We start from the raw sequence: 12,614 nt of genomic DNA, 5'->3' as shown, positions 1-12,614 counted from the left end.
TATTTCTTGTTTTTATCTTTTATTCTTTATCTTTTATTATTTCAAAGACCCATATTTCCTTGCTGTGATGGAGTGCATTAAATCTCTAAATCAGTTTTTGTTTTCTTAATATATCCCGGTTTCTATTTTAACTCACTTGTGCAGCTCTTTGGATTGCATTTAACTTGCTTCAAAGGTGGTTTAAAGTTTGATTGATTGATTGCAAATTTGTAAAAAACTGCAGGCAGAGTTTAGAAAAGCACATTCGTGACATTCGTGACATTCATGACGCTGAGCGATTATCCATTAACACCCACAGGAAACACATGTGCCTGCAGTGTTGAAGAGTGGGGAAGATATCTTTGACTAAACTTTCCAGAGTTCCTGACAAATGATGCATTTAAACATGCAGTCATACATCTGCTTTCCTCGGTCTAAAATTGGAATATGCGTGCAGAGGAAGATGCAGGATGGTTTAAGGAGTGAAACAGATGAGACTCAGTGGGGTGTGAATGCGTTTGTCTTAGTTTCATGTGTCTTCTCTCTGCTGTTGTCTCGCATATTTGCCGCTGTGTTGAATAAAATGTATCAGTGGACTGAGACAGAGCAGCTACAACCATGCTGGACACCAACACTTCAACTCAAATCAAGAAGTTTGTCTGTTAAGAGCCTGGACATTTAAACAACACTAGAAAAGAACATAAGCTAAAACAAATGTATCGTGATGTATTATTTCTCAATAATGAAAAAGTTGAGAGGAGCACATATTAACTACAAATAGCATTTAACAAACCATCCTGATGTTTTTAACTATAGAAACAAAGGCGGTCAAAGACGATGTGATTCATTCTCAACTTCTTCTAAATTGCATAACTCAGACAACCTGTCTTCTTGGATATTTTTAACTTGAAGAACCAGAAGAAGGATTCCTCTTCCCAGCTGTGCAACCAAAGACCTCCAGCTGCTTGATAAGTTTGCTGTATTCTACGCTTCAGCGTCATACTTGTGCTCGATTTGAATGTATGTCGGTCATTTTGGTTTTAACAAAATATAATTGAGCCATTATTCTTAAAATCTAGCAAGTAACTTTCCTCTAATTGTGCTCATGCTCAAAATAAGTGAGTCTCTATAGCACATGGAGAGAGTTGTGCAGTTTCCTGCAAATGATTTAAGCAAACGATTCCACAATCTCATCATTTCACATTGTTCAGATCATTAAACCAGGAATCCAAATGAGCCAAACGTATGACTTATGAACTTACAAACACCTAAAAGCTCTTCTGTTTAGAATTATACAACTTGAATTTGTAAAGAATTGATCTAATAGCATAGCTGTGGACAGAGGAGATCTGGTATTTTGCCACTTGGGCGAAACTGGCACGTTAAGCACGTTGTCTATTAGATACAGAAGATGAGTTTCATTTTGTTTTCTACTGTCTTTTAATGGGGAACTACGCAGACTTTTAGTAATGTAAAACCTATGTTGATTTTGAACAGCAAGTTGGCTTTTCTCATATGAATCATTCATACCAGCTAGTAACATTCAGAGAGCAGGGAAGATGAGAAAAAAAAGCTCTTAATTTTTTCACTGGAAAGTTAATTTGCAATGTGATTTCAAACATCCTGCTAGATTAAGTCATACTGTGGTAATCAATTGTATGTATTCCGTTGCTGCTGTATGCATCATCAAAAGCTGATAATTGTATAATAAATGTGAGAGCCTTGTAACTTTGGATGGATTTATTGAATCATGGCTGACAGTGTTATAAACAGAAAGATGAGGTCAGTAGGGTCATTTGAGAAGGCACGTCCCGGTAAAAAAAAAAAAAAAAGAAAAGGCCATCTTGGGACTTTACTCCTTGATGATGGTGGGAGTGATCATCTTGTTGAAGGAATAGTATTTGCATTCGCTGGGTGGTGCAATGTCCATGGTGGTGGTGCTAATGTTCTCCTTCTTGAAGCCGGCTTGGAGCAGATGAGGCACCTGTGTCTCCTGAAAATCATTAACAGACGGAGCAGGTTGGTGTGGGGTTATCAGGTTCCTTCAAACCTGTTCATCATTAACCTTGAAAATTATCGCAGCACCTAATTTAGGCTGCCCTCAAATGTGGCCTGTTCGAGGTGTCTACTCAGTGCTTGGCTGCATGGATACATATCAACCGAACACTAAAGTCTGAACTGTCCAGCTGAAACACATGTTGATGAGTCACAGGTACAATAACACACATTGGTGACTGAATGATTTTACTGTTATGTGCTGGGGTACTGCATTAACTGTACTCTAACTGTACTGTAACTGCTATTGAGCTAAATACTGACACAGCATATGACATTTTTATTAACAGATAAATACAACAATGCTCGTGCACTGCGTGTCAACAACAACAGAATCTAAGATCATTTCCTACTAGGGGAGGTGGAGCTGTGCGGGCACTGCAGCGGTGCATGTGTGTTGTGTGCGCTCTTTATTGACCGACACAATTGTCCCATTATGCACTCCACAAAAGAAATATGGCTGCGTTCCAGACCATAAACTTTTTTTTTTTACTTAAAAAGGTGCTATATACGCCATCAGCGACATCGTAACTCACGTGCACAACATGCACATAATGCAAACCCGAGTAACAAAACAAAGAGCGGAACAGCTTGGATCCCAACGCACTCATTGGAAGAGAGTGTATCTCTGGTCAGGATGTCATTGGCTGTGCTGAGAATTGTGGGAAACAATAGCCAGAAAGGACAGGCATGGTAGGACACCCTGGTATTTTTGGCATAGTGTATTTCGTGAATTGGGATTTACTAGGGGTGTGCCAAAATATCGGTACTACGATATATCGCGATATTTCGTCTTGAGGTACGTTATCGATACACTGGTGCCAAATATCGATATTTAAAAATGTAAAAAAAAAAAATGTAAAAAAAAAACAACTTTTTTTTTTTTTTTTTTGGCCCACCACCACCACTCCTCTTCGGAGGACAGCTTTATGTTTATTCAAACATAGGTATACAACCAAATAAAATAAAAAAAAATGGTTTAAGTAGCTCTGAAACCCACACATATAGATATTTAATGATAGTTGTAGTCAGTGTGTGTGTTAAGAAGAGACACTGTGCAATATACTCTTTGTTTACTTGGCTGTCATTCATGTGAAATTGATTGACAATGTTTTGTAATTCCTGTGAAATGTATTCAGTGCAGTCAATAAATTCTGAATTTCTTCAGTGACACAGATATCTTGATGTATCGTGGATGAAATTCCTTGCAATATATCGATTATCGCAGAATCGCTGTATCGTGATATTATCGTTATCGTGGGCAAAATATCGTGATAGTATCATATCGTGAGGTACCTGGTGATACCCAGCCCTAGGATTTACTAACCTTTTCTGGAATACTAAATAGGATGGTAGTATGGATAATAAGTGGCACTGTACATAACAGTAAATAGTAAAGGGTGGTGAAAGAGCTCTGAAGGCTTCTTAGAAAACAAAAAAGTATTAAATCTCTGTAAAAAGACATTTTGCTTTCTCTGTGAAGTTGAAATGTTTTGTTGAATATGATGTTTTCTTTTACTGTATGCAACAGCTACATATATACATGGATATCATTTTTATGTATTTGTGGATTTGGGACACATAAAATGTTTTTGACTTATATGTGTTACACCACCTCTCATTTCCTCAAAAATGGCCACCATGTAGAGACTTCACACTTCTATTGGATGAGCAGAGCATGGATGATAACTAAGACGTACCTCAAACATCTTCTCAATGTTGTTGTATTTGGTCTTGAGCAGCTCGCCCCAAGAGGTCAGGTTGCAGTAGGTGAGGACGCCGCCGGGCTTCAGCATCCTGTGAGCGTGACCCTGCAGACAGACGGAGATGCGACTCTAAATCAAGCTAAATCTCTTTCCATTATGATGCTGTTTTTCAGTATCTTTGATCCACTTTTCATGCAGACAATTCCAAGTGTTAACGGATCTCTTGTGTGTGGCTTTTCACTGCATACCTTAATGAAGTCAAACTGGTGAGTGTGCCATGTTTCCTCTGACAGAGGGTATGTGTCGTACAGGATACCTGGGAGAGGAGGGTCACAACGAGTAAATCATTTTCTGCATGTATTGTGAAATTTAATCTGAATAGATTATCCATCCTCATACTGATTTTCAAAAACATGAACATTTGCATGAACAGAGTTTCATGATTGGTACCAACTGTGTGCTCTGATTTTCTTTAAAAACACGTCAAACTGTAACCTCAACCAAAACTGAACTGACCATCTCCACATGTGACTAACATCTGGTTTGATTTCTTACCATCAAAGTGGTTGTCTGGCAGGGTGGGGACGACGTTCTCCCAAAGGCCCTTCAGAGGGACGACCTGCAGCGACAAAAACACCAACTTCACTCATCTGCTTCTATGACAGTAAACTAGAGGTTCCAAGCAAACATATCTCTGAAGAACTAATACAGGCAGATAATACTGGGTCGGGTCTACTGACCTTGTGTGGCTGACACTTGGCCCAGTTCTCCAGTCTGGCGAAGACACCGTCGTTGCACTCGATGATCCAGTGCTCCTCGATGGGGAAAGACTCCATTTTAGTGGCGGCGATGGCCATGCCGAAACCGATCTCCAGAACCCGACCACCTACCAGACAAAATAAAGAGACATGCATTTCAACAATGTTTAATAACTAATAAAATACCCCAAAGCTCATTCAAATTTGGGTTCTACTTGTAAAACCCCACCTCTGAAGAAGCGGGTTGTTTGGGCTCAGTAACATAGTGATAATATAGCACTATGGCCATAGATTCTCAGATTTTTGCTGTTGAAGGTTTAAGTTTTGTCTCTCTTTTAGGTGTGGCGGGAAAGCCAGTTGGCTGGAACACGTGGTGGACCGAAAGGCCAAAGGTTTTCATTTACTTCCAGAGAAGTATATAAATAGATGAGGGGTGAAGGCTATTTATTGTTGCTTGCAGCACAGGGCAATATTCACATTTTAGTTTCATTCATTTTTTTGTACGTAAAATGCATGGAGCTGAAATTATTTCAGATAAGGCAAAAAAGAGTCAACAGAGATAAAAAGTGAAATGTGAGATTTTTCTTTGGGAAAATTATATTCTTATGTCTGATTTCATAATGTTCCCGTTGAAATGTGAAAAATGACAAACATCCAAAAAACATGTGTCTTTCCATGAGTAGGGTTTGCATATTTGTTTTGTCTCAGTCAATTTCAACTTGTAATTTAGGAATTCATCGAGATAAACTGTAGCAGTATGTATCTTCATCATGGATCAAAATCGTGGCAAGAAAACACACTTTCACTGTTTCCCAATGAAACTACAAGTGCAATAGAAATGTCTATTTGTCCAGTGTTGTGTAGACACTTTCGGTGCACATTCTTGTCCCCTCCCACATGTCTGCGAGGGTGTGTGTGTGGATCAGTCTATTTTCACGTAAAGCTCAGAGCAGATGAGCTGAGTCCCCCCTGCAGACTTGTTGGTCGGCTCCTGTGAGTAGAGTAACAGCTGCTGTAGTATTCACAGAGCACTGAGAAACGTGCTGCTCACACACTCATACGTGTCCTCAAGATCACTTACCAAAAAGGCTAAGGTGTGTCTGAAAACTCCTTATCCAACATTTTAAAATAGTTTTGTAAAAAAAAAAAAAAAAATGTAAAACAGCACAAACTTTAATAAATGCTGATTAACGTGATTCTTTTTGGCTTCCATGAAAATCAGTTGGACTATTTTGTTGTGTGTTTTAGGTTCAATTGTCAAGCAGTCTCACAGGATTTTCAACTTTCATTCTGTAGGAATTCTTTATGACAGCTTTATGTTCTTTCGGGATTTCCACAATAAAATCCCTTAGATTCCTATGAATGAAAAAAAACCAACAAAAAACTTTGTTTCATTTTGACAAGAAAAAGAGGACTCTTGCTTTTAATTCTAAATCTTACTTGACTATGTTGGATTAATGGACAATCACATTAAAGCAGTGCACTACAACTAGCTTATTGAAAAGGCCCTTTAACACCCTCTGCATGGTTCAGTGTCAGTCTGCGTGTGTCATCGAATGGTTTCTGTTAATCAATCAGAAATCTAGTCATATTCACTGTAGTTGTTATTTCTTACTAATAAAGTTGTATGAATAAAAATGTAAGATTGTGTGTTTTTATTGCTTCTAACCATTTTTAAACAAAATCTCCACACTTCACTTTATATTTTAGCGTAAATTGTCTACTGAAGTAAATATTTAGCTTACTGGCAACATCTGCTAATGTTTCTATTGACCTGACAGCAAGCTGCATTTAAATCATATAAAGGGCATATAATTGTTTACAAAACTCATATCAATAATTCATGAAACTCGGTGGCATTAACTTGTTCCTACACTTTCAAATCACCATCACAAAACCGCTATTATGGGCTATAGGGAATTGGCTACTTCAGGAGTCCATTGTCGGTCCCATCAGTGAACGTAGCGCTGCGTCCGATAATGGATGTCTCTAATCGCACATTTACTCAAACGGCCACTTTTACCTTTTGAGGCTGCAACGGTCGACAGAGAGTGCATGTACGGGGTCTCCCAGCGCTCCATCACGGGCTTGCCCATGATCTCCAGGTGTGTGTCGGTCTCATTGTAGCCGGCGCTAGCGTCGTGCCAGGAGGACTTGCAGTCCTCTCCCTTTGAGAAGATGGGCTGAGCGTCGGAGGTCATGCTGTTGTGGTGCTGGGGAGGCAGTGGTTCTGGTGAACGGTTTGGCTGACTGGGTCTCTACACAGAAGAGGGTGAGAGGCAGCCGGCTGCTGTTTATATGGGCCCCAGAAGTGCTGACACGGCGGGAGTGTCATTCCGGGTCAGTGCAGAGTAACAGTCCCAGAGGAGCCGTCCGAGATCCTCTGGAGAGAAGAGCATTCACTCCACGCCAAATAACTAGCTCACTTTCCTCCCTGTGGTTGGTGTGTTTTAAAGGAGCATGGGTCAAGCCTTTAAATTTAGATGATGTAGTCCTTATGTAGTGAATATATTCAGTTCTTCTGCACTTAATTAACAAGTAGCCTTATGCCTAGTGAACCCTGACATGAATATGTTCAATGATAAAATCATGCAGTTTAACTGTTTTTGCTGTTATGTGGGCCTATTTTTAATACTTTTAATAATGAATTACCAATATGCGGCAGGAGGACTTCCTGTATACCATAGCCTGTATTTCCTATATGAAATGGTAATGTTGTAGTGATTTATCAGAGAGTAATTTAAATTGCTAGAAGTAAAACACTAATGTTGGGCAGTAAACAGACTACACTGCGGCTGCATGACCACCACTAGTCATCTTAATACACAGTTACTATACATGTAATATATGAACTGATCAGTCAACAGGCTGTAAAGCTAGAGTTAGAATAGTTTGTAACTAAAGTCGTCCTGTAAAGACGGACTAGTGAGTAGGTGAGTGTCCGTGTTCAGTGTTATGATGCTGGAAATTTAAAAAATGTCTTTTATGTCGTAGAAGAAATCATGTAAATATCTTTAGCTTGTGGTAACCACAGACATTTTTTCATACATTTAACCAAATACCAAGTAATGAAACTCAAAGGCTTTGAGACAAGGGGATCAATGTGCAGAAATGCTCACTGTTTTCCAGGTAAAGGACTACAAACTACACCACTCTATATGAGGCATGAGGACTTATCCATTAGCCACTATATCCTATAAGGAATGAATGATTATTGACACAAAGATTTTTAGAACTCGATACCAAATGCACCAAAGATGCCATCTATTCAGTCCAATCAGAATAGCTCACTGAATATGCGCGGTAGACTTTTGTTATTGTGATGATGTCACAGAATTTTAAATGGCTTTTCGGCCACAAAGGAAAAACCTCCATGGTTCAAAAATTCATAATAGAGAGAGTCATGATTGACCCTGTATGCGGTTTGAGGTGTCCCATTTAATTAATTAATTAATTTGATTAATTGATCTCCCTATTATAGTGCTCTATGGGTAAAACGCTTTTTGGGCCACGGAGAAATGCTTTGCTGTAGTTCTGCCAGTGACCAGTGGGCAAAATGGGAGTCAAGCTTTACCACTTTCTTACTTTTAGATAGATTGATTGTGAGATGAACTAAGTGGGAAGTTAGAACTGTACATGTTACATGTTATATGTTACACAGAGTTACTACATAGTCTAAGCTAACTGTATCTACAAGAGTATGAGTGCCATCCACTGGCTGTTGTGTCAAAAATCAATGCTGTTCATGCTGAGCTAACTGTCGACTAGCAGGTTTTCCAGTGAAAGCTCGTTTTAAAGCTCTTTTTAAAGTTTGGATAATCTTTTCTGTTTTGAGTAAATATCCTGTGAGGATAATTTGTGTGGTACCCAATGTGAGCAGCAGAGTGAGCGCTCTTGTTTGTTGCTGCTCTCTGAGTCTTGGAAGCTGTAGCTGAAGTTAACCATTGCACCAGATCTCTTTCATGTTTGCTCCTATTGCTTAACATTAGTAAAGCAGCTTCTGTGACATAAGAAAATCCTTAAAGAGACAGTATGTTTTGTATTACTGCTCTAAATGTTTCTGACATGCTGTTCATAATCAACACTTCACAACTCAACTGTCTTGTAAACGCACCTGTTGAGTCCACAGCTGTTTTGACCATCATTCTTTTTGCTACTGTCTTTTTTATTTTATGATTGGTGCAGGTGCTATTTCTTGATATATGTACAAATATTATAAGTTCCTGCAGGGAAAGATGGCATTATATAAAAAGAGCAGTGTTAAGATTGCTATAAATTTGATAACCACAGGCGCTGCAGATGAATTTTGCAGTAGTTAAGTCATAACGGGTTGTAAAATGCTAATGCGCAAATTAACACTGACCGCACTATTTTGATAATGGATTGATCCTTTACCTCTCTTCAAGCTGTAGTCTGTAACTGTTTTTTGTTTTATTTAATAAAATTGTCATTACGATCTGACAGTAGAATAAGATATAGGTCAGCTTTGTAAAAATCCACTGTCTGTGGCTCCACCCAGTGGCTGTAATTTGATTTGCAAGAATCCACCGCTCCCAGCTCAACACAACCAATCAGAGCCAAGGGGAGTGAGAAAAGCAGTGCAAAAAAGAATTGGACCGAGCCAGCGAGAAAAGGATAAAGGAAAAGGATAAATATCAGAGCGTCATTTCAGAGGTGGAGGAGCTGCAGGATTTATAAGTTCATTTTTGCTGGACAAGTAAGGACTGCTGCTTGATATGTTTAATTCTATGTTTTAACCACAAGGCTATGGTGGCGACGGTTACAGTAATACTCGCAATAGCACATATCGCCGTATGATGCTGCAGTCGAGCTACGTAGCTTGCTACTAAATCTAGCTTGTTAGCTTGTATGCCAACTCCAGTGTTTAGCTTTGTCTTTACGGCTACTGGTTAGCAAAAGTGTCTTTCACTGGGCAGTTGTAACGTTTGTGTACTGTACGCTCTTAAGTGGTTGAATTGGTTTAGAGAAATAATGTTACTCATGCTTCATAAAGGCAGCATGGTGATGATGATTACCTGAATGATTACCTGGTAACTCTGTCTACTGTGATGTGAGGAATATTGTTTGTTACTAGGTTTACTACAGTGACTCGGCATGAGGCACTTGTTATTGTAATTTAGTTGTATTGGTCAGAAACAGAACTATCAAGGCTTATGTTGTTGTTGTTATTTTGAATGTGCTGTGGGAGGGGCTATGAAGGCAGGTATGCAGCGCAGTAGAGAGGAAGAAGGAGGGACCTGGGAGCTGTATCATTCAAATATTCTGGCTAAGTCCACTTTTTTCCAAAATCTCCAGACACCTTTAAGCAAATATGACCAAATAAATAAAAAATCAGTGGCTTCAGCTTCTCAAATGTGAATGCTTTCTATTAGTCTTAGTTTTTTATGAAAGTAAACTTAATATCTTTATGTTTTTGACTGCTGGTCTAACAAAATGTGTAGTTGGGCCAGAAATTATGAGTTTAAACCACTATCCATTTTTCACTCATAAGCAAACTAATTTGCCAAATCTTTGTGGGTAATTAGAAGGTGGTTTAGATTTCAGATAATGATGGGTTGAAGAACCTTTGAGACTATGTTCAGTCTGCCAGCCTAAATCAGTTTTGTTTTATATCTAGATCTATTTTAGGACGTCTTCAGAGCAAAAAAAAAAAGAATTTGTCATGAATCCATGAATTGGATTTCTACAGACAGTCTCAGTGTGGAGGCTCTGGCTGCTCTTATCAGATTTCTAAGTGTTTTTTGTGACACTCTCAGCACAACACAATGACAGAGAGTCCAGGGAGTGGATCAGAGCGTCTGAGGAGAATCATGCTGCTACTACCAGAGCAGTAGGGAGGACACCACATCTTTCTGTTTGTGGTCAGATGCTGAAATATACTGTCTGCTCTGCGACTTGACAGCTAATTGTTTGAGAGGGAGTTGATGGCTCTTTCCTTCTGTGTTGAAGAGCTGCGTTTTCAGTGACAGCGACTCATGCACAAAAATTGGATCTGATCACTTACAAATAATGGTGTGAACGTCTTTCAGATCTGTTTTGAGAAACAAATCTGATTTTCCTGCAGTGTGAACATAGCCTTAGTTCCTTGAAAATTTGATTTTGAGACTAAAAGTTTGAGGTACTTTGAACAGAAACTGAAGCTTTAGGATTATATTTCATTTCACTTTAAATAAGGTGGCAAACATCTTGCTTATGGACCTCAAAAACAAGGAACACTGCTCTCAAACCCCTGATGAACCATAAATTCTCTATTTTTCAATGTCATTTAGTCTTTTCCTTTGTGTTTTATGATTCACTGCACAATGAGACAGAACAACAGTCAAAAAGGGATCATTTGATCATCTTCACAGCCCCTCTGCCCTGGTTACCCATCATCCACTTCAGTCCCATTAGATGAAGCTAAGTGGGACCAGCTCCTCAGTGAGGGTCCTCATCAAATCGCAGGTTTTCATCCACCTACCACCCTTATATGAGGCTCTTCACTCGCACTGCCTTTGAGTAATACTGATTTCCACAGACGCTCACATTCCTGTGGCAACTGCAGCACTCTGACATGGGAAACAATAAACCATTACTCGTTTTTTTTTTTACAGTTCTCAAACATTGTCATGTCACAGACCCCAAAAAAGCCCATCAGGAGCCTTTTGATGCGATTTAGCTCTGGGAAATGTCCCACTTCAGTTAATGTTGGTATGCTATCGCAGAACTACTTGGGCAGATGAGAGTGATTTTCAATTGATTTCAATTACAGGACTGTCACGGATTTCAGTTATATCAATGCATGATACGACTTGCAAAACATTACGCCATTGCTCACCCTTCACACCACCGTCAAGACATTCTCAAAGCAAGATTAACTGGTCCAAGGTGAACATGTCTTTGCTGTGGTTTCTTTCTCTATTTGGGTTAACATTAACATTCTCCAAAGTCAAAGGTTAAATCACTGCAGAATATTCACACAACATATTAAGACCAACATTTTCATTGTACAATTAATATGGTCCTGTTATTTATTCATTGGTAAAACCTCGGAAGTTGTTTATGTTTTGATGATTATCAGAACATAGAAAATAATAACCTGTAAAGCATTGATATAAACAGCGCAACAGTGTATTTCATATTGAACAAAAAACAATTCAAAAAGCAGTTAAAAGAACAGAACAGTGTTTGAAGCTAGAAAGGTGGCGGGGTCCGCCACATATAAACAAAGTAAAACAGTGTGAAACTGCATTGTTCTTTAAGGTCAGTTTGTTTGTTCAGTCATGAAAACAAAGAAAGTTTGTGTATTTATTTTGTTTAGGCAAAACAAATCTGTCAATAAAGATCTTTTTCTTCTGAATCAAATGACTTCCATAAAACTACATACAGTAGTACGCCTATAAGCAATTGTATAGGTTTATAAACATTAATTGCAGCTTTATAATGGCCATCTGAATAATCGGATGTAGATGAACTACACAGTAATTATAAACCATTTAATTTTAATTATTGTTAAAAATCAGGTACAACTTTACAATAAACAATTAGTTATAAACCATTCAAGTGTTTTTTGTTACAGTGCAATAATTATTGAGTTTAACTATAAGTTTACCATTTATTATTGGTGGTTATTATAAACTGTGATTCAGTGTACCTTTTCAGAGAGTGGCACAAATCCTAATGCAAAAAAATACAACCAAATGATAAAGGCTTAATGAAGCTTGTACACACTAACATGAGGCCTGCTGCAACTGGACCCTTAGCTATGAGGAAAGAGCGCCATTTTAGTCTTTCTATATATATAATAATAATGGTTGCCATGAGTTATAGAACCTGTCAGTGGAGCCGCTGAGAGTAAGTGGAAAAAATACATAAGATCTCCTGTAAAGGGACAGGGTTCAAATGGTATTCCAAATAACTGTATGTCTCAAAACCAGGGGTTCAACATATGGACAGTCTGGGACAAGTCCAGAAGGTGTGAGTAAGAGAGACTTTATTCCATTCACATGCGTTAGAATCAGGGTCTAAATCAGGAAAAGTCTTGGAAAGCTTTTCATTTGAGAAGTGAAGACAATGTGCCACTTTAAACTGTGTGAGCATGTGTCGAGAGCAAACA

At 38.6% G+C, this 12,614-nt stretch overlaps 1 protein-coding gene across 1 annotated transcript; it reads right to left on the bottom strand.

Moving 5' to 3' along the window:
- Positions 1-1,704: 1,704 nt before the first annotated feature.
- gamt (guanidinoacetate N-methyltransferase) lies at positions 1,705-6,844 on the bottom strand. Its single transcript, XM_030433874.1, has 6 exons — positions 6,522-6,844; positions 4,481-4,626; positions 4,296-4,359; positions 3,989-4,056; positions 3,735-3,845; positions 1,705-1,972 (listed from the first exon to the last, which is right to left on the bottom strand). Exons 1-6 carry the CDS (start codon positions 6,697-6,699, stop codon positions 1,832-1,834), a joined length of 708 nt encoding a protein of 235 aa, XP_030289734.1. The 5' UTR covers positions 6,700-6,844; the 3' UTR covers positions 1,705-1,831.
- Between the last annotated feature and the right edge of the window lie 5,770 nt (positions 6,845-12,614).

This window comes from Sparus aurata, chromosome 11 (genome assembly GCF_900880675.1).
Source record: "Sparus aurata chromosome 11, fSpaAur1.1, whole genome shotgun sequence".
NCBI classification, from domain to species: domain Eukaryota; kingdom Metazoa; phylum Chordata; class Actinopteri; order Spariformes; family Sparidae; genus Sparus; species Sparus aurata.
This window is presented reverse-complemented; position numbering and strand designations above follow the sequence as displayed.

Bases quoted from the DNA above. Each gene is read 5' to 3' on its own strand.
- gamt (XM_030433874.1), bottom strand. From the start codon at position 6,699: ATGACCTCCGACGCTCAGCCCATCTTCTCAAAGGGAGAGGACTGCAAG. The intron at 4,057-4,295 runs GTAAGAAATCAA...CTCCTCTCCCAG, and splicing joins GCCAGACAACCACTTTGATG to GTATCCTGTACGACACATAC. The intron at 1,973-3,734 runs GTACGTCTTAGT...AATGATTTTCAG, and splicing joins ACATTGAGAAGATGTTTGAG to GAGACACAGGTGCCTCATCT.